Genomic DNA, 18801 nt, shown 5'->3' with positions numbered 1-18801 from the left:
TCGTGGCGTGGGGACACGGCACGTGGGGACGCGGCACGTGGGGACGCGGCACGTGGGATGATTTGCTGTGGGCTCCCAATCTTCTTGGCAAAACGTCCCAGCTCAGGGTGGCCCTGGGACCAGCAGCCAAAGGAGCGCCCTGGCCCCAAGCATCAGGTGGCTTTGCAAAAGTTTCGAATGTTGGGTCCCCCCAGGACCATCCCAGCGATGCGGGTGCCCCGGCTCTGCCCCTCCCCGCATATTTTCTGTGGACACCCCCAAGGATGGGCTCCCCCAAAACCGCAAACTAACCACAAGCTCCAGTGTGTGTTTTAAAAATAGCCTGCGGTTATTAATAATTTTTGGTTTAAAAAGCAAACACCCCTGGGAGGGAGGGAAGGACAAGCAGGGGGGGTCCGTCTCCACCCGCTGCCCATCCCAGCGCAGCCTCTGCCCCACGGAGGGGCTGGGCTGAGCCCACATACAGCCCTGAGCGCGAGGAGGGGGCCAAGTTAGACTAAACAAACGAATGAATAAAACACGATTAATAAGAAAAGGTTTCAAAACGCTGCGGGCCAGAAAAGCCCATTCGCATCTCGCGCGGCTTCATGCCTTCTCCAGCCCACCTGGGCAGCCGTGTCCTTCTGCCTGGAATATGGACAAGGCAAATATATATATATATATATTTTTTTTTTTTTTCTATTGATTTCTGGGTTCTTTTTCGCCTCAAAGGTGATCATAGCGAAGCATCACTCTCAACCCGCTGAACCCCAGTGTTGCGAAGACCCTCACGAGAGGACGAACGCAGCCGATGCCCGAGGGTGCTGGGTGCTCCCGCAGCAGAAACACAGACCGGGAACTGTCACCACACACCAGGAACCGTCACCATCAGTGCCACGTTGGGACAGCACCAAGGTGCTCGTCCCCCCAGCCTCCCTGCGCCCCGACACCGGCCGTGCAGGACCCGGCAGCAGGTTGGTGCTGCTCTCCCGCTGCGTTTTGCTTTTTGCTCTCCACCGGCAGAAACTGGTGCAGGAGCCGAGATATAAATCTGAAATTCGAAGTTCTGAAAGATTTTTTTCCAAATCTGAGCAGCCAGCGCTGGCCCTGCGGGCACCAACGACCTCTTTCTGGGCGAGCGCACACGGGCGGCTCTTCAGCGGCACCGGAGCCATCCCCGAGTCAGGCCTGACTCCAGGGAAAAATTACATTTTGCTTCATCAGGCGTGCATTGATCGAGTTAATTCCAGAGTCGCCCAGAAGGGAAATCTGTGAAACTGTTTAAAAATAAATAAATAAGATTACAGCAGCAGCGATGAGGGAGGGAGCAAGAGGGAGCAGAAATGGGTGAACGGTGCATAATTAACCTTCTGAGGCGTGAAACGGTATTTCTGCATCAAATCATCTGAGACGGCAGGGCCGGCGCTGGGGGACGCGGCCCCCGGGGACCCTCCAGCCCCCACACGTGGCCGCGACCCCGCGCCAGAGCAGCAGATGCAACAAAGGCGTTTGGGGCTGGATTGCAAGAGTTTCCGCTTGCTTTTGTCAGTGCGGTTTGCACTGACTGCAATGGCCTTTAAAAAAAAAAAAAAATTAAAAAAAAAATATATATATATAATTTACCACTGGGAGGAACAAGAGGGCAGGCGAACACTTCCCCCCTCATCAACAGTAACCAAATAAAGGGAATTTACAGCTCAGCCAACGCCACCGTGCCGGTTAAACCCCGTGACCAAGGGGTTTGGTCCCTGGGCAGCAGCTCCTGCACTGGGTGGGCATGTGGCTCCGGGGGACTATGGGGGGGACACGGGCTCCTGGGGACAGCCACGGTAAGGACAAGCCACACCAAGCCACTTCGGCACGTCCTCGAGCCCAAATTTGTGGATTAAATGTATTTCTGGGCTGGGTCTGCAGTTCAGCAGTAAAATAGGCGCAGAGAGGAGAGAGCCCAGAAACCCTGACCGAGCCGGGACCCTGTGCGGGGGCAGGACCCGTCACTCCTGGTTTTGCCATTGAAGGAGACAAGACCCCAGGGAGCAGGAAAACAGCAGCATCATCGCTCAGGCACCCTGCGAGGAGCAGCCACGTGTCTGCAGCTGGCAAAGGGAGAAAACCCAGCGCTCGCTGCAGAAGGGATGAGCCCCAGGCTCGCCGTCCCCCAGCTACAGAAGGGAGGACGGACGGCAGCCACATGGCACGGGGACAAAGGCACCATCAGCTTCGGTTCGCCTGAACCCCAGATCATTGTAAAAGCACAAGCATCACGTACAGAGAGAGGGCAGACGGGCAGAGCGGCCGCAGCCTCGGTGCCAGCAGAGCTACCCGGTGAGGAGTGACCCCCCGAGCCCCCCGTTGGGGCACTGGGCACCCACACGATGCTCTTGGGGCACCTTCCCAAGGTTACAGGGCGGCTCCGCTGTGGCTCCTGCCTTACCTTTGCTGCAGGGCAGATTCCGGCAGCAGCTGCGGGCTGTATTTTTAGGTATTAATTAGGCACTCAATTAAAGGGATTTGGTTTGGGGAGAGTGACAGGGCACGCAGATCTGTATAGAATGACACGACCTTACCCAAGGTGATGGGCACGGCCACCGGCAGGATGGGCTTTGCTGGTGAATGGCATCCCCAGATGCTCAGCCTGCAGCTCCGGAGTGGGACCGTCCCCTGCTGCAGCGCTGGCTTGGGTCTCTCCCCCCATTTTGGCAGAGGAGCCCCAAACTCTGCAGCAAACACTGCTCCAGCACCATGGTGACAACCCCACGGTGACAGCCCGGCGGGTCCTGCTGGGACAGGACGTGGTCAAGGCTCTGCGGAGCATTTCGAAGGGCTGGTGCAAGGAGGGGAGCGCAGGAGCCCCATGTTCCAGCACAAACACTTGCTGCAGCCTGGCGGGGGGGGTCACTTTGCCCCCACCAGCTCCGCAGGGAGGGTGAACAGCTGTTCTGAACTGAGCATCCCGACCAAAAGATGCCAAACCCCACGGCATCACCGCCGCGGTGCCAAACATCCTCTGCCCGCAGCCATCAGCTCAGCCCGGCTCCTGTCCTGCAGGCACACTCGCAACTCCCAGACAATTCCCTTGGAATTTAAATATGTGTTTCAGCCCTTCATTTACCCAATCCCACCCAGGACTGTGCCTGGCCACTGTCCTCGGCCTGTCCCCACCATCTCTTTTGCTCTGCACACCAACCACATGCACGTCCGGAGCGGGTTTTCTCCTGAGTGCCCTGCAAGGCAGATCAGAGCAACTGTTGTGCCTTAACGCTACGTATGCATGAACCTCCAAAAAAAAAAAAAAAACCACCAAAACAAAACACCTCTGAAAGTGGCAGGGACAACGCTGTGGGTTTTCATACCGACACGAGAATCTGCCAAGGACCCATCTCGGCAGACGCCGGCTGCCTCGCAAGAGCATCTGGTGCAGAGTCTGCACAGGACAGATGGAGACGGGAGCTGTTTATTCACACAGAAGCAGTCTGGCTCCCTCCCATTTGGTAGGTGTTCGCTGCAAATTTTGGTGGCGTCTCAAATTCCTTACTCGGGGCTTTAAAGCTTTTTGTCTCTGGCTGAATTCACTCCAGCTATTTCCAGCGGGAAACATGCGTGCACGCTCCCCGACGCCAAAGGCCAGCAGCAAGAGAAGAGCAACACCCGCTCACAACGCCGGACCAAGACCACAGCACCAGAGCATCCCCAGCACTGCCCGGCGCCCAAACCACCCCCAGTGCCACCAGCTCCAGGTTTAGGAACGTCAGTAACTAGCAGATTGCCCTGCCTCAGGCTCCCAGAGCAACCAGAGCCAGTAAACTCGACGCAGACCGCGCAGCGGCAGATCTGTTGGCCTTGGAGGTAGCGATGCTGCAGCTGCCCAGGGATGGCGGGTTTGCTCCATGGCCCCAGCAGCCCCCGTGCAGCACGACCAGCCTTGGCTGAGCACAGCTCCTCCATCCCAAATGAAAGGAAGGGCCAAGTGAGCACCGCCTGCTAAATCCTCCTATTTCCAGCTTTTGACAGCCACAGCCTCCTCCTTGACACGCACGATTTGGACAGAAAGCGCCGAAAGCAGCGACCCCACCACCGCCCGACAGCCCTTTCCGGGAAGAAATTGTTCCCCAGATCCAACCTCAACCTTCGCTGGTGCAACTTGAGGCCGTTTCCTCTGGTCCTGTCGCTTGTTCCTGGGGAGCAGAGACCAACACCCTCCACGCTACAAGCTCTGCAGGACGGCGAGCAGCAGGATCAACCCCCCCAGCCCCTCCATATCGCTGGTGACAACCACACGGGACCAATGGGGGCAGTCAGCGTTACGGGCATCGGGGTCAAACCCTGCCGGACACAGACCCTGTGTCTGCAGGACGGTGTGAACGTACCCAAGGACGGAGCGGAGCCGAATCCCATGGGAGGACCCAACGCTCAGGATTAAACCGCTGTGATGCTTCGGGCTGCTGCGTTGGCTTTATTGCAGATTAAAAATCAGTCAGAAGGGTTTGCTCAGCCCACCCTGACAGAACGGAAGGAAACATCCTCTGAGTTGCAACCAAAAAAAGCCCCAAATCGCCCACACAGCACCACTGCCCCGCTTGGCCATTGCGCTTGCACACCCCAACCCCAGCAGCAGAGGAGCCCAAGTGCCCGGCCACCACGGGCTCCCAACGCTTCAGGGTAAAGGAAACACTGAAAAGGAAAAACACAAGCTAAACAACCCAGGTTTGCCCCAAAAGCAGATGTTAAAAGGCTCTTTCTTCAGTTGCAAGGCTGCAAAGAGCTCAGAGTGCAAAGCGAACGTAGGGAGGTGATGCCATTTGGAAAAGATCAGGAATTTGCTATTTATTATTTTTGGACCCTTGCTTATAATTTATTCTCTTATTGCAAAAAAAAAAAAGTTCTTTTAGATATCTTTGTACTTTAAACACTAGGAAAATTAAGATAGATATTTTAAATATCTATTTATATATATGTTTATATATATACACATACACATATATACACAATGATGCATTTAAAAGTTACTATTTCCTCAGTGATTACAATATCATCCTCTAAATCTCTTGCTCTTGAAATGATCATGACTTGATGCCACTGCTGAAAGTGTTTTGTGCTGTGTGCAAGGAATACCAACAAGACACCGCCAGGCATTTTGGGGTTTGCCACGGAGCTAGAAAGATGCGTTGCCTTTTCTGCATTCACTCTCGAGGCTCCAAAACAACGAAAATCAGATATTTTTGCAGAGTATTAAGTCAGAGCTGCTGGGTATCATTGTGCAAAGGCGATGCGACTTTTGAGCTTGAGAGGTTTGCCTTCATCTCCCTAAATCAAAATAATAACAAATTCTTGGAAAAAAATAATAAAAAAACCCCATCTAATCTCAATTTGGGATTTCAGGTGGCCCCGATATTTTAAATTCTAGCCAATTCTGATGGATGTTTGAGGGATGAGGGAGGGTGGTTGTGGGACCAGCATAGCTTTGTGAAGGATCCTGGTTCTTCTTCCCGGCACAGAGCAGGTCACCAGCAGCCGCCCGGCCCTGGTGGTGACCAAGGATGGGGAAAGGTGGCATTGAGGTGACGCTCGGGGCTGCCCGCAGGACCCGGCTCCCTGCCCGCAGGGCTCTGTCTTCACCGGCCACCGCTCACTTCACCTGCGCCACGATGAAGCCGGACTCTCTCATGCTCTCGTAGTACTCGATGGCCAACGCAAAGTCAAACTCATTGATGGCCGGCCCATCGATGGCGATCTTCATGAGGTCGGACAGTCCCTCATCCTTTGCACAGCGCGACCGGCCACGCTTCAGCAGCTCCCGGCCCCGGCTGATCTTCTCGGTGAGGACCGAGCCCAACGGCAAGGCCAGGGCGATGGCCGCAAGGACAGCAAAGTCCGGGAAGAGCTCGTGCATCTCAGAGTTGCTGTAGACCAGCTTGACGCAGAGGTCCTTGAAGGAGAGCTGGCTGAGGCTGAAGACGATCCGCTTGAAGAGGGGGAAGTCGCTCAGGGCCCTCTCGCTCACCACCACCCGGGAATAAGCCTGTAGGAGAAAATTCAGCTCGCTGACCCCGTAGCTGCCAATGTCCTCCAAAGACTGGGGGTAGCACTTGGGGTTGAAGATGGCCGAGAAGGAGCTGATGGCCTCCAGGACGCTGCTGGGGAACCTGTCCAGCAGGTTGCCCCGCACGCTCTCCAAGTAACTCTCCTTCAGGCGCTCAAAGTGCTTCAGGTGCACCTTGGAGCAGTTGGCCAACTCAACACCCTTATAGTAGAGGCAGCTCTCGCCCTCCCGGTCATCCCGCGGGTGCTCATTCATCTCATTGAGGAATTCCTGGAGGTTCTGGCCGCTGGCACTCTTCTGGGCTTGCAGAGTGGTGGCCGTGGCGGAGACAATGGGCTTCAGGATGGAGAGGTCAAAGTCCTCGATCTGGAAGAAGCGGCTGAGTTTCTGGAAGATGGGGAGGACATCCAGGAGGATCTTGGTGAAGGCCACGAACTGGAATTTCTTGAGCTCTTCGCAGAGGCCATGGGCCACGGGCGACCGCTCCGCCTCGCTCTCCAGCAGCAGCACCAGCGTGGGCCACGAGGAATCAATGGCTTCCACGGCTGGGAAAATAGAAGTCCAGTGGATGGCTTTGGAGCTCCCAAGGTCTATCTCACAGAGGTCCAGGACACTCCGCAACTCCTGCAGGCCACTGCTTTCCCCCCTGAAGCTGGAGTAGAGCCTGTACACGGCGTCCACGGTGGTCTCGTATTTCTGGAGGTACTCGATGCTGACGATGCTCTCGGCCAGCAGCAAGGAGCTCCCGCGGGCCAGGCAGTGCATCTCCGTCAGGAGCGGGCAGAGGGACGTCAGCGCGGTCCCCACCCCGCTCAGCCGCTCGGCCACCAGCGACGCGCTGTCGGCGCTGAGCCAGGTGATCTTCATGGTGGGGATGCCGAAGGAGCGCATCACCTCGCCCACCTTGCCCGTCACCGTGGAGGTCTCCCCGGCCGGCAGCTCGAAGCTCCCCAGGAAGGTGGCAGAGGTTTGCCCATTGCATGGGGACACGGTGGTGGTGAACATGGCGAGGCTGCGGTGCTCCAGGACGTCCACCGTCTCGTCCACCACCAGCCCAACGAACGGCGAAGCTTTGATCCTGTGCCTGTCCTCGTTGTGTAGGACTTTGGCGATCGCTGCCTGAGCCGGTTAAAGGAGATGCACGGGGCAGGCGGGGAGGGAAAGAGAAACACAAATGAACTTCAAAAGCACCCAGGAGATGCTCGGCACCCGGTGCAAAGCGAGCTGCAAGGCTCCCGCCCTCGGATCGCCCCAAAACTGGTGCAAGGTCCCAAGTCAGAGAGAATCATAGAATAGAATCATAAAATCATTTTGGTTGGAAGACCCTCAAGCTCATCGAGTCCAACCGTTCCCCCAGCCCCGGCACTGCCCCATGTCCTGAGAACCTCATGTCCGTCTGTCCAGCCCCTCCAGGGATGGTGAGTCCAGCACTGCCCTGGGCAGCCTGTTCCAATGCCCCACAGCCCTTTGGGGAAGAAATTGTTCCCCAGATCCAACCTCAACCTCCCCTGCTGCACCTTGAGGCCATTTCCCCTCATCCTAAGAAGCCCTTAAGGAAGTTGTACATACAAGTACGTACACAAGCTGGAAATCACTTTCTTTTTTTTCTAACATACCATCTCCTCCTGCTCCTGGCCGGCAGCCCAAGCACCAAGTGAAGCTGTACAGAGCTGGGGGGGCCCCTGCGCTGAGCCCCCCGTGGCTTCAGCAGGACTGAGCACAGCACGCCAAGAACCCACCACCTCGGTTCGAACTTCAGCAATTATATTCGTGCTTTACCAGCCCAACACAGGCAGCAGCAGCAGCAAAACTTTGTGGCATCTTCTCCTTCTTTACAGTTTTCCCCATTTCAGGAGAGCTCCCCAATGTGAAGGGAAAAATTCCTTGGTGTGTGCAAACACTGCAAGTAGCACTTCAGGCTGAGAAATCTAATTAGTGGATTCAGTCTATCTGCAGCAAAAGAAGGTTCTTTAGAGATCTAAAAAGCCTGGCAAACGGCCAAGACTCTACTAAAAATTTAATTTGATCTTAACAGGCACGAAGCATTTGTAAAATTAAGAAAATCCCTTCTAAACTCTCTGGCTACTTGATCTTTCTGATCACTCAGTTTAGGGCAAAAGAGGAAAAACCCACAGTTCTCATGTGCTAATTGAACTCCTGAGCTTTTATCCTTCCGGCAGCCTGGCAGGCTCAGATGGGAGAAGCAGCTCCTGCTCTCCCCGTGCCTGGGATCACATACGTGACCACGATGGAGCCCATCGCCTTCTCCTGGTTTGTCAAATCAGGGAAAACCACCAAGAAAGTACCACCCTCAAGATCATGGAGTCCAACCGTTCCCCCAGCCCTGGCACTGCCCCGTGTCCTGAGAACCTCATGTCCGTCTGTCCAACCCCTCCAGGGATGGTGACTCCAGCACTGCCCTGGGCAGCCTGTTCCAATGCCCCACAGCCCTTTGGGGAAGAAATTGTTCCCCAGACCCAACCTCAACCTCCCCTGGCACAACTTGAGGCCGTTTCCTCTGGTCCTGGCGCTTGTTCCTGGGGAGCAGAGCCCGACCCCCCCTGGCTCCCAGCTCCTTTCAGGCAGGTCAGAGATCAGAAGGTCTCCCCTCAGCTCCTGTTCTCCAGCTGAACCCCCAGCTCCCTCAGCCGCTCCCATCACCCTTGTGCTCCAGCCCCTCACCAGCTCCGTTCCCTTCTCTGAATTTGTCTCCCTGCGTTTCACCGGGGCCCGCAGGATGGGAACTTGTGCTTCAGGCTCCTACTTGCACATGCAGCACCCGAAAAAGAGCCAAGAGAGCGCTGGCGATGCTCGACAGGGTGCTGGGATGCACCGAGCTCCCCACCACAGCCAGCAGCACCAGCGTCCGTCCTGCTCTGCTTGACCAAGGCGGGCGCAGGCAGCTGTGCAAGCACCGTCCAGCCCCAAACGGCCGTCAGACGCGGGTGCAGAGCCCCCAGCCCCACATACACACCTGCATCTCCCTGACGCCGCTGGGGTGGTAGAACTCGCTGTGCTCCGGGGCCAGCAGCGCCTGGCAGAGGTTGAACTTCTGGAAGTCGAGCAGGGAGGAGCACTTCTCCTCCGGGATCTCCTCCTTTGCCATCCAGTAGACGGTGGTGAGGACGGCCACCTTCGCCGGGTTCACCTCCACCTTGATGACCGAGCGGAGCTCCGGGTGGCCGTGGACGCGGGTCTCGAAAGCCAGCTGCTCCCGGTTCACCGCCAGCGCCTGGCGGTGCGCGCCCGAGGTGACGTGCCGCAGCAGGGCATGGCGCTGGAAGTTGTCCGTGCCCACGGTAAAGGCGTTCTCCGCTTTACCGTGCTTGTTCTTCACCAGCGCCTGCCGACACTCTATGCAAAACATGAGTTTCCTCTCATAGTCAAACTCCAGCCAGGTAAATTCTTCCTTCCAGTGCTCATTGAAATAGCGCTTACATTTTTTATTGGAATTGGAAGTTTCCCCAGCTGGCTTTTTCCCTGGAGGCACCATATTGCTGTGGCTGGGAAATCAAACACTACGGCTGAACTGAAACATGCCTTGGAGGAGCAGCCTCTACATTTAATTTAGTAAGAAGGTCTATTACAACTCTCCGGGTTCGACTGGAGATGAAAGAGACACAAGGGAAAGGGATTAGGGCCCTGCAGACCTCAGCCTGGGCTCGCCGTTTATTCTCGCCCGCTAACGAAGAGCTGCGGTGGCAGCGCTCAGGGCACAGGGCTGGGTGACAGTCCTGGCGCCGCACGGGGGGACCGCACTGAGCACCTCACCGGTGCCCCCGGCAGCTCCGGGTGTCAGCGGTGGGACTGACACACACACGTACGGTCCTTCTTATAACCACAGCGGCACCCAAGCATGCTTCCCATCAGACCAGACCTCCGTGCTGCGAAGGTGTGGAACCAGCCTTGAGTCGAATATCTAAAAATGAGCGTTCGGCCCCACGAGGAGCAGCACCCGCTGCTGCTGGCGAGTGCCAGAGACCTGGAGCTGAACCAGGATCACTCGGAGGCCAACTCAGGAACGCGTGCCAGGGGCTTGCACGCACACGTGTGTGTTTTCATTTCTCCCTTGCCTGTCTCTGTCCCAGGAAATTCCCAAAGCCGTGTCCTGTGGCAGCAGGTCCGTGCTCCACGTAGCCCAGCATCCCTCCCAGGGCACAGGACCCGCTCCATCCAGGGCTCCAGACACCTACTGCAGCCTGCAAAGCACTTATGCACGTATTTAAATCGGGTAGCAAAAGTATTTAAGCATGCACTTAGGTCCCTCCCTATACTTAAGCCCCACTCAGTCTGATCCTCGCGTTCTTCCATGAACTGGATTGAAAAAACAAAACTGAGCTTCAAGAAAGACGGTGGGAGGAGAAGGAACCCAGCGCAGGGTGGGGAACCAAACCATGGAAGAAAAAGGAAAGAAAAATGGGCATTCAGCAGCAGTACAAGCCAGAGAATCGTGTCGGCCAGTGTGACTTGCTGAGAAACCCACGAGGAACTTGGGGTTTTTCTAAAGAACAAAACCCCTGAGAACCAGAGCCGTTACCGCAGCCTGCAGGAAGAAGTGGGAAACCTCACGATTTAGGCATTAGAGCAACAGCCCGACTCTCAGAGCTGCAAACACCCGCTCCCACTGAGCAGAGGCTCCCTGGGGTGCCCTGGGTGACGCTGGATGGGCGGCAGTGGAGCCGCCGACACCACAGCCCTGTGAGGGCAGGGGGCCAGGGGCAGAAGGACCAGAGCAGCCCACCCATATCAGAGCAGGGCTTTGCTGGTCCAAAACTCAGCCCTAACCACAGTCGGCATCAAATGCTTCCAAGGAAGCAGAGAGAAACCACAGGACATGGCCCTGCTGGGAGTGTTCTTCATGCCCAAGGGGTGCACAAATTCCCTCTGCCTCTCGCTCTTAGTCGATTTAACGCGGTTTAATTTGCTTCCCAGAGCCAGATCTCCCACTTGTCCCGCACCACAGCAGCCAAAAGCACCCAGGGAACGACTCCCACAGCCGGGGGGTCCCGACAAAGCTGCAGACGTTTCCTCAGCCTGGTCCAAGAGCCGCTGAGCACCGGCCAGAGCAGCATCTCCTCGGAAGCACGTTAATTAGGAAACTGCAACGGACTTGCCACATGAGAGCCAAAGCCCAGACCCAGCTTGCTGAACGTTTTCTCCGCAGTTGCCAGCACCCATCAGACATTCCCTTGGGACACGGGCTCTGCCAGGGCTGGGATCGCTCCGGTGCCCCCGCAAGGCTCGGGGCTCGTCCCCAAAGCGGGACAAGGGACAGTTCTGCCGTCTCCGACGGCCTCGCTCATGGTTCATGTCCCCAGCCTGCCCAGACCCAGTCCCTGCTGTCGAGCTCGGTGTGCCCTGGGTGCAACCGGGACAGCGCACGGCCCCAGGGGGTTGTTTCCTCCATTCCCTCCCTGTCACCAACCCCATTTGCTCTGAAACCCATCCCCACCTACATAGAGCCCCCGGCAAAAACCGCCACCTTAAAAAGAAGAAGAAGAAAAAAAAAAAAAGCAGTAATTAATATCGGGGCGCACAGGGCCAGGGAGAGCTGGGGATGGAGCAGAGCATCGCGGCACAGCATCCTGCACCTCCCGCAGCACCCGCACCAGCCCTGGGCACCCTGCGCTGTGCACGTCGCTCCCCAGCTGGGGGGTCACGGCTCGGGATGGGGGTGACGCTGCCGTACCCCCACCAGCCTGCTGCTCCCCCAGCCAGGGCAGGAGCGCTGTCTGTGGGGAAGTTTGGGCAGGATTGAGTTGCAAGAGGATGAGCCGCTGCTCTGAGGCTCACGCCTGGGTGCATCAGCCCTGGGTGCATCATCAGCCCTGGGTGCATCATCAGCCCTGGGTGCATCATCGTCATCAGCCCCGGGTGCCCTGGGGGGTGAGCAGAGCAGCACGCGACCCCAGCACCCAGCCCTGCGTGCCCGACCCACACATCCACCCTCCCGCTACATACGTACCATTTCAAAGCTGCCATAAGCTTTGGAGTGAGGGGAGCTCGCAAACTTCCCAGATTTGGGGTTTTTAAATAGGAAAAAAAAAAAACAAAACAAACCCACAACACTATCTAATAAAAAAAAAAATTAACAGACCCAGCCAAACAATGCAAAGCCATAAAAAAATGCAAAAAAAAAAAAAAAAAAAAGCTTGTTGGGAAGCAGGGAGCAGCGGGGCATCACCCACCCCCGGCTCAGCGCATGGGGCTGGTGTCCCCCCCGGCGCTGCCGTGTCCCCGAGCGCGGCGGCTGCAGGAACAAAGCCTGCGGCTGCCGCCCCCGCTCACGGGAGCACGGCAGCAGCCATCTTGCTGCGAGGACGGTCTGGCTGCGCCGGTGCTCCCGGCAGCCAACGGCGGCAGTGGCCACTAGCGGTGGCCGGGAACGGGGAAAGGCCTCGTGGTGGTGGCCGCGGTCTGGCCACGGTGGACACGGCGCGGACGGGGGACGCGGCGGGTGGCGAACAAGGGGAGCACACGAAGCTGCGCCCCGTGCACGCCGCTCGCCCAACGGGAGGCTTTCCCTTCAAGATGCAAAGCATCTTTTAGCATTAAAGGCAGGTGGAATTTAGAGCCCTCCATCTTCTTCCAAAAACAGGATTTTACGGCAGCTTTGCCTTCCCCCAAACAGGATTCCTGAGGTTAGGTTATGGTTGGACTTGATGGTCCTGAGGGTCTCTTCCAACTGAAATGATTCTCTGACACTAAAATCCCAAAAAGCACCGGTGTCCCGCGGGAGCCCCCAGTGGGAACACCCCATTTGTTCCAGACACGGTGCCCAGCGCTGGAGGATGCTCTTGGCCCCGACTCCACCTGCTCACAATGGAGAATCAGACCCCAAACAAGGGCTGTGGCCCCACGGTATGTGCCGGGATTAGGGGCTGCATTGTACCTGGCTCCGCGCCAGGGAGGGGACCGGCTGCACGGGACTAAATTCCTCTTTTTAGGCTCCTCGACATGTCCTGGGGCAAGAGGCTGTTCCTACTCTGGGGACATTCCTGCCCGGCCACCTCAGCCCGGGGTTAATGCTAACAGGAGCTGCGCGAAACCAGAGATGGGCTCCCAGGGGTGAAAATATGCACTATTTATTCTTGTGCTAATGCAAGCAAGAAAAGAGGACTTAGCCTTTTTAATCAGTTTTCAGGCAGGATGCGGCCACATCCCCTGGTTCACAGCATCCGGAGTGGGATTGCAAAGGTCAGCGGTGCTGGGATGGGGAGCAGCGGCGGCTCGTGGTCCCATTTCCTACGGCTCCGGCAGCGCTTGGCACTCACTGAACCCCGACGCTGGGATCCAGCGGCAGGTTCTCCATCCTCCCCAGTTCCCAGAGGGAGCAGCTCGGTCCCATCCTGCAGGAGAGACACCCAGACCCCAAGCACAGGGACAGGGAGCACCAAGGAACCGCATGCAAAGTCCTTCCTAAAGGAACCAAAAAGGCAAAATTCCTGTTTGCTCCTATGCAGCAGCAGCAGCCTTGGTTAGATTCGATCATTGCTATTTTTCTCCCCCGTGACATGCCTAGAGCTCGGCAGGCAGGTGCCCCGTCTGCACGAGCACATTTATCATCAGTGGCACGAGTGCGGCCGCTGGCCCGTGAGCCACAGTTTCCATTTGAGCCCTGAGCCTCCAGCGGCCAAAATAAACCCAAAACCGGGGATGCTGAGAGGCCAGACCCCAACACCCCCCACCAGCATTTCGGCCCCACGCCTGGGGGCTGCACCTCCCCGCAGGGTTTTTCATTGCATCTGTACAAAGCTGAACAGAAGAGACCAAAAACCCAGACGTATTATTCCAAAAGATATTAAATCCCCGAGTCCGAATGTATTGATGAGATTTTTGTTTTTCTTCTCTGCGTTAAGATCTTTAAGCCACTCTCTGGGGAATGACTCACGCTTTTCCAGCAGGAAAGTGGAGTTGCTGGTGCTCCCAAAGCTGCAAACCCCAGAGAGGAGCCCCCTCCCCTCGGAGCCCCCCCAGCTCCTCCATTATCCGTCAGATGAGGACGGGGTGGGCAAGCCCCAGCACGCTGCCCCAGGAAAGCTGCGGTTTTGGCTCTTCATGGGGAGGATTTTGAGGGGCGTGAAGGCGCACGCTGCCCTGCAGGTCCCTGCCCCATCTCTGCCCAAAGTCCCATGTGTAACAAGCCTCAAAAGGAACTGGGGGCCAGAAGCAGCAGGGAGGTGCACGGGACGGGATGCACAGGAGGGGGACGCAGGGGAGGGGATGCACGGGAGGGGAATGCAGGGTAGCAGCATCCCTCGCACCCGAAGGCGGTGACAGTTCGATTTAATCTCTGCTGCGCCCGGCGGAGGAAGGCAGGCTGCGAGGGGCCGCTGTCTGGCGGAGGAGAGAGCCGTCCCTCTGCAAAGGAGACAGCGCTCAACACTGTGTCAGCTCAGACAAATTAAAAATACTTCTGCAAGCCCCAGCCCGGGGCTGTTGCCTGGACGGGCAGATCTGGCAGGGCTGGCTTCTCCTGCTGGATCTGCTGCTTCGCAGCATCGCTGCAAAGAGACCAGAGGGTCACAGGGAAGAGCGGGTGCCCCAGCTCAAGGAAGGAGATGGGGCACATACTGGGGGACCCCGGTATTTCCTTGCTGTTTCCAGTGCACCCGGGGGGTTGTTCCTTGTCTGCTGGAGGGCTCTTCCAGCGCTGCTGTGGGCACAGCGGCAGCTCAGGTCCTTGAGGGCCATGGAAAGGGGCCCATGGGGTGCTGCTGGAGAAGGAAGCCCCCCAAGGGCTGACATGGGGACCCCCTGCCCGCCCCCTCCCCAGCTTGCAGGATGCTGCCTCGCATCTCCTTCCCCTGCGCAGCCTCGTCGCAACCTTTTGCTGCGTGACTGGAGCTGGCAGGGAAGAAGCCTTGAAATAAACTCAGCTGACAACCCTGCAAACTGCAGGGCATGGCCACAAACAGGATCGTTTGTCTGGGCTGCGCAGCGGGGGGACAGTGCTTGTTCCCCCGCAACCAGCGACTCCAGCTCCGGGCTAAGGCTCTTCCCATCAGAGATGGGGCCAGTTCACTTCCTGCGATGCAGCGGCTGAGAAGGGCAAAGCCTTTCCGTTGAGGAGCAAGAGCAGAAGCAGAGACAAGGTCATATCCCAGCCTGGGCTCCCTCCCAGCTGATGCATCTGGTCCTCCAAAGGCAGCTCGGCTGCATCCAGCACCCGGGAGCTGCAGGGAGCTCTAACTCTGCACAACTGATAGAATAGACGATTCCTCAGGAGCAAAACTGGACATGGATCTTGTTCTAGCATGCCTCTTTTCCTCCCCACGTCCACAAGCATCGAGCCCACCTCCCCTTGGGTTTTAATTCCCGGCTCTCCTCCATCTGTCAACTAATGATGTGAAAAATCAGCATTTAGCCCTGCAGACACCTTGCAGAACCCCGGACCTGTTCAGCATCCCCTGCATCCCAGCGGGGGCTCACGCAGCTCAGCCAAGACCTCGCTCATCTCCACGACAGGTCCCAAGGAGCTGGGGAAGGACCTGGGCTGATCCTCACCCAGGGTGGTGGCACAAAGGAGGCAGCGAGTGTTGAACACTGATCTGGGCTCCGCACCCCAAAACCCTGCCTGCCCCCCTCCCCACCATCGCCTTCTCCCCTGGGGTGAGGAACAGGGAGATCAGGGTCCTCCCGAAACACGGAGAGCTGGGAGGGGAGACCGGAGCCCCAGATTAGTTCAGCCTTTATTCTGGGCATCGTTTAAATCATAAAAATTATAGCCAAGTCAAATTCATTACAGCCAGAGAGCGACTGACAGAAATGAAAAGCGAAAAACAGATACTCAAATTGATGCTTTCTCACTGTTCCAGTGAAATAACCAATTTGGAACAAATTAAGGGGCTCCCGTCTCTACCAGCCTTTTGAATTGCCTCTAAGCCAACGCACATTTTTCACAGCGCAGCGTTTCCCCCGTTAGCAGTGAAAATTAATGATTTCTATTATTGAAGCACCTGGAGGCAGGTGCCTCCCTCGCACAGCGGGGCTGGGCTGGCCCTTCCCCGGGCACTGGGTCCCCAAAGAGCCGAGCACAGGCACAAAGGGACAGACGGGCTCAGAGAGGATAGGTGACATGACCAGGGCCACCCAGCAGGTCAGTGGCAGAGGCTGGTGACAGTCCCCTCTCAGCAGTGCCATCCCGGACGTGCACAGACCACCACGGTGACACCCAGACCACCGCAACATGACAGCGTCCCCAACGTCCCCCCAGCACGGAAACCATGCGTGGAAAGGGAATCACCCCACTTGCAGAGGCCCCAACTCAGACTTCGGGGGGGGACGCAAGTCCCAGGGGCCTGAGAGGACTTTCAACCCCTTATTTACATATTCCTCACCCTCTAAGCTTTATAAAGGTCAAATCCCTTTGCACCCCCCCGCCTGCTTTCTGCTCCCAACGTTGTTTTCTGGAGCCCTGAGCGCAGCGCCCGGCGCGTTTGCACCGACAGCTGCAGAATCACTCCCCACCACGGCTGCCCTGGGGCCAGGCTGGTCATACCCAGGGTTTGGAAGCAGACACACATCTGTCATTATTTTTTAATTAGATTTTTATTTCCTACCGCTAGCATTTCATTGTAATTTCCGCCACTCCTACTCGGGGCCGCGCTAATATAATCACTTCGGAGAAGAGTGGGAACAGCCAGCCTACACGTTCTAATATCCCGCTCAGAAAAGGGAAAAAAAAAGCGATCTGTTAAATGCCCACCCCCTGCAGTCATTATGAGTTTAGGGACATCGGGCGGGTGCTGGAATGGACCATCAAAGCACCAGTGCCGGTAGCGCAGCCGCCAGCAGCCAAATGGGAGCGCCAGCCCTGCAGAAACTTCCAAAAAGTTCACGCTTCCTCAAAATACCTGATAGCAACCCATTGCACAGCAAGGCAACGCATAACTGAGAATGGCTTAAAAAAATATAATAATAAAATTGGGAATTATACTCGTGGCTTGATGCTGGAAACGCAGTGATATTTTCTAGCCCACATCATACTGGAGGTCAAGATTACATGACAGCTCTGTCTAAAAATACTCTGAAGGGGAGGCTGAGGCTGTCGGAGGAGCTCAGAGCCCCCAGGGCCCCCCCCGGGTGTCGCTCACAGTTGAAACCAAGGGACAGATGTTTTCCCCAGGACATTTCGCAGAGAAAGCCCCTGGCAATAAAAACAACCGCTACATTTACCGGGAAATTCACCCAAAACAACCTTCGGGAAAGCTTAGTCCCCATATCTGATGAAGGAGCCCCAAAACCAAACCCAGCGTTTGAGTGGGGACGTGCTCCCCTCTCCATTAACCCCAACGACAACGGAGAGGACAGGAAGCTTAATTAAACGGCTAATTAACAGCAGCAAACCCGCGGCAGCATCAGGACCCACGTGTGGTCCCACCCTGCGCTGCCCACCCTGGGTTTGCGCTCTCACAGGGAACAGAACCAGCTCACCCGAGTTCCCACTTATTAAAATTTAAAACACGGGGGGCAGAGGATGTTTAACACTCGCGGGGAACAGCCGTGGCACAAGCACCTTCCAACCACCGCGTTTCTCTACCCAAAGCACCACAATCCCAGTACGAAGGTTGCCAGCGGGTTCAAAATTGCAGCTTTAGTGGCTTTACAACATTTCCCACATGTTGAGATCACGAGGCTAGAAACAAGCTTAGGGGAGCAATATTTTTTTTTTAACCTGCTTCGCCCGACGAGTATTCCAGATAAATATCCTGTTACGCATTCTAGAGATACAAGGAAAGACAGCTCATGGAGAAAAGCTTGTGTTTCAAACTATTAGAACAATTAAAGTGACCCATAGGAGACAGCTGACAAGCACCTCAGAGGAGCCATTGGATGTGCCAGTTCAATAACACCCGCATCCAGTTTCGCACCAACAAGCACATGCAGGCGACACGGTGCCATAGGAAAAGGAATGCACGTCAGCGTGTAGACGTACATGCGCTCACACATATGTGAACGCCACACATGTGTGTACACGCATGGAGAAAACCAGCACCTGCCGGACCCCCCAGCGCTGCCCAGAGCATCGACCCTCCATTCCCAGCAGCCTGCCGGAAAGTTAATGCCAATAGGAACTAAAGCACCGAAATCACCAGCCCCAAACCCTCACGTGAAACGGGTGAGAGCGGCGTCACGCTCCGTTTGCTGCCGTAGCTCCGCTCCACCAGCCCAAAACAGCCAAAGCCGGCGGCAAAGCCCCCACCACCCACCCGGCAGCTCTTTTCTGCAAAGACGCTGCCCGTCGCTCTCACCCCCCCAGCCTCGTTTCACACAAAAAGCATCAAAAATTCGCATCGCGGATGCACAGAGACACGAGTCGGAGCTGACCCCCAAATGAAGAGCAAGGGCAAAATAAAGCCGTGTCAGCACGAAACCTGTTTCTTCCTCTTTTTGCAGCCCCGGGAACAAAAATCAATAAGATGCAGTGATTCAAACTCAGCTTGAATCCCGTAAGTAATTAGGATTAGCAGGCTGGGAGCTGAAGAAACAGGCTGCATGTGTGCCTGGGCTGGGAGGGACCATTTTGTGGGTGTACGGTACGCGGCTTAGTTGATGGCAATAAAAAGCACAGCTCTTTAAACGGGTTTTTGGGCAGGATGGCAATAGGGAATGGTAATGACCTGGTTTGCTCAGAGAAAAGAAAATCTCATGAGGGCAATTCAGCGTGCCAAAGCCTTGATGGGAGCGGGATGGGGACCCCACAGGTGAATCAATATTTGTGTTTTACGCTGAGTCTGTTACCGACCCCTCGCTCCCAAGCCCGGACTCCTTAAGCACCA

At 56.4% G+C, this 18801-nt stretch overlaps 2 protein-coding genes across 5 annotated transcripts in view; both read right to left on the bottom strand.

Moving 5' to 3' along the window:
• ZNF385C (zinc finger protein 385C) overlaps positions 1-18801 on the bottom strand; it is a 51875-nt gene that overhangs the window by 14046 nt on the left and 19028 nt on the right. Inside the window, exon 1 of one of the 4 annotated variants that reach the window (XM_065651395.1) lies at positions 4347-4423. The exons of the other annotated variants lie outside the window; for them this stretch is intronic. Coding sequence (XP_065507467.1) covers positions 4347-4374 — 28 coding nt within the window. The 5' untranslated portion in view covers positions 4375-4423. Of the gene's footprint in view, positions 1-4346; positions 4424-18801 lie in introns of those variants that run through there. 4 annotated transcript variants of the gene reach the window in all.
• C24H17orf113 (chromosome 24 C17orf113 homolog) lies at positions 4977-12074 on the bottom strand. The gene is made up of 3 exons (XM_065651386.1): positions 11985-12074; positions 8994-9622; positions 4977-7138 (listed from the first exon to the last, which is right to left on the bottom strand). The coding sequence occupies exons 2-3, from the start codon at positions 9510-9512 to the stop codon at positions 5606-5608; spliced, it is 2052 nt and encodes a 683-aa protein (XP_065507458.1). The 5' UTR covers positions 9513-9622; positions 11985-12074; the 3' UTR covers positions 4977-5605.

The sequence above is a fragment of the Caloenas nicobarica genome, chromosome 24, assembly GCF_036013445.1.
Source record: "Caloenas nicobarica isolate bCalNic1 chromosome 24, bCalNic1.hap1, whole genome shotgun sequence".
Taxonomy (NCBI): Eukaryota; Metazoa; Chordata; class Aves; order Columbiformes; family Columbidae; genus Caloenas; species Caloenas nicobarica.
This window is presented reverse-complemented; position numbering and strand designations above follow the sequence as displayed.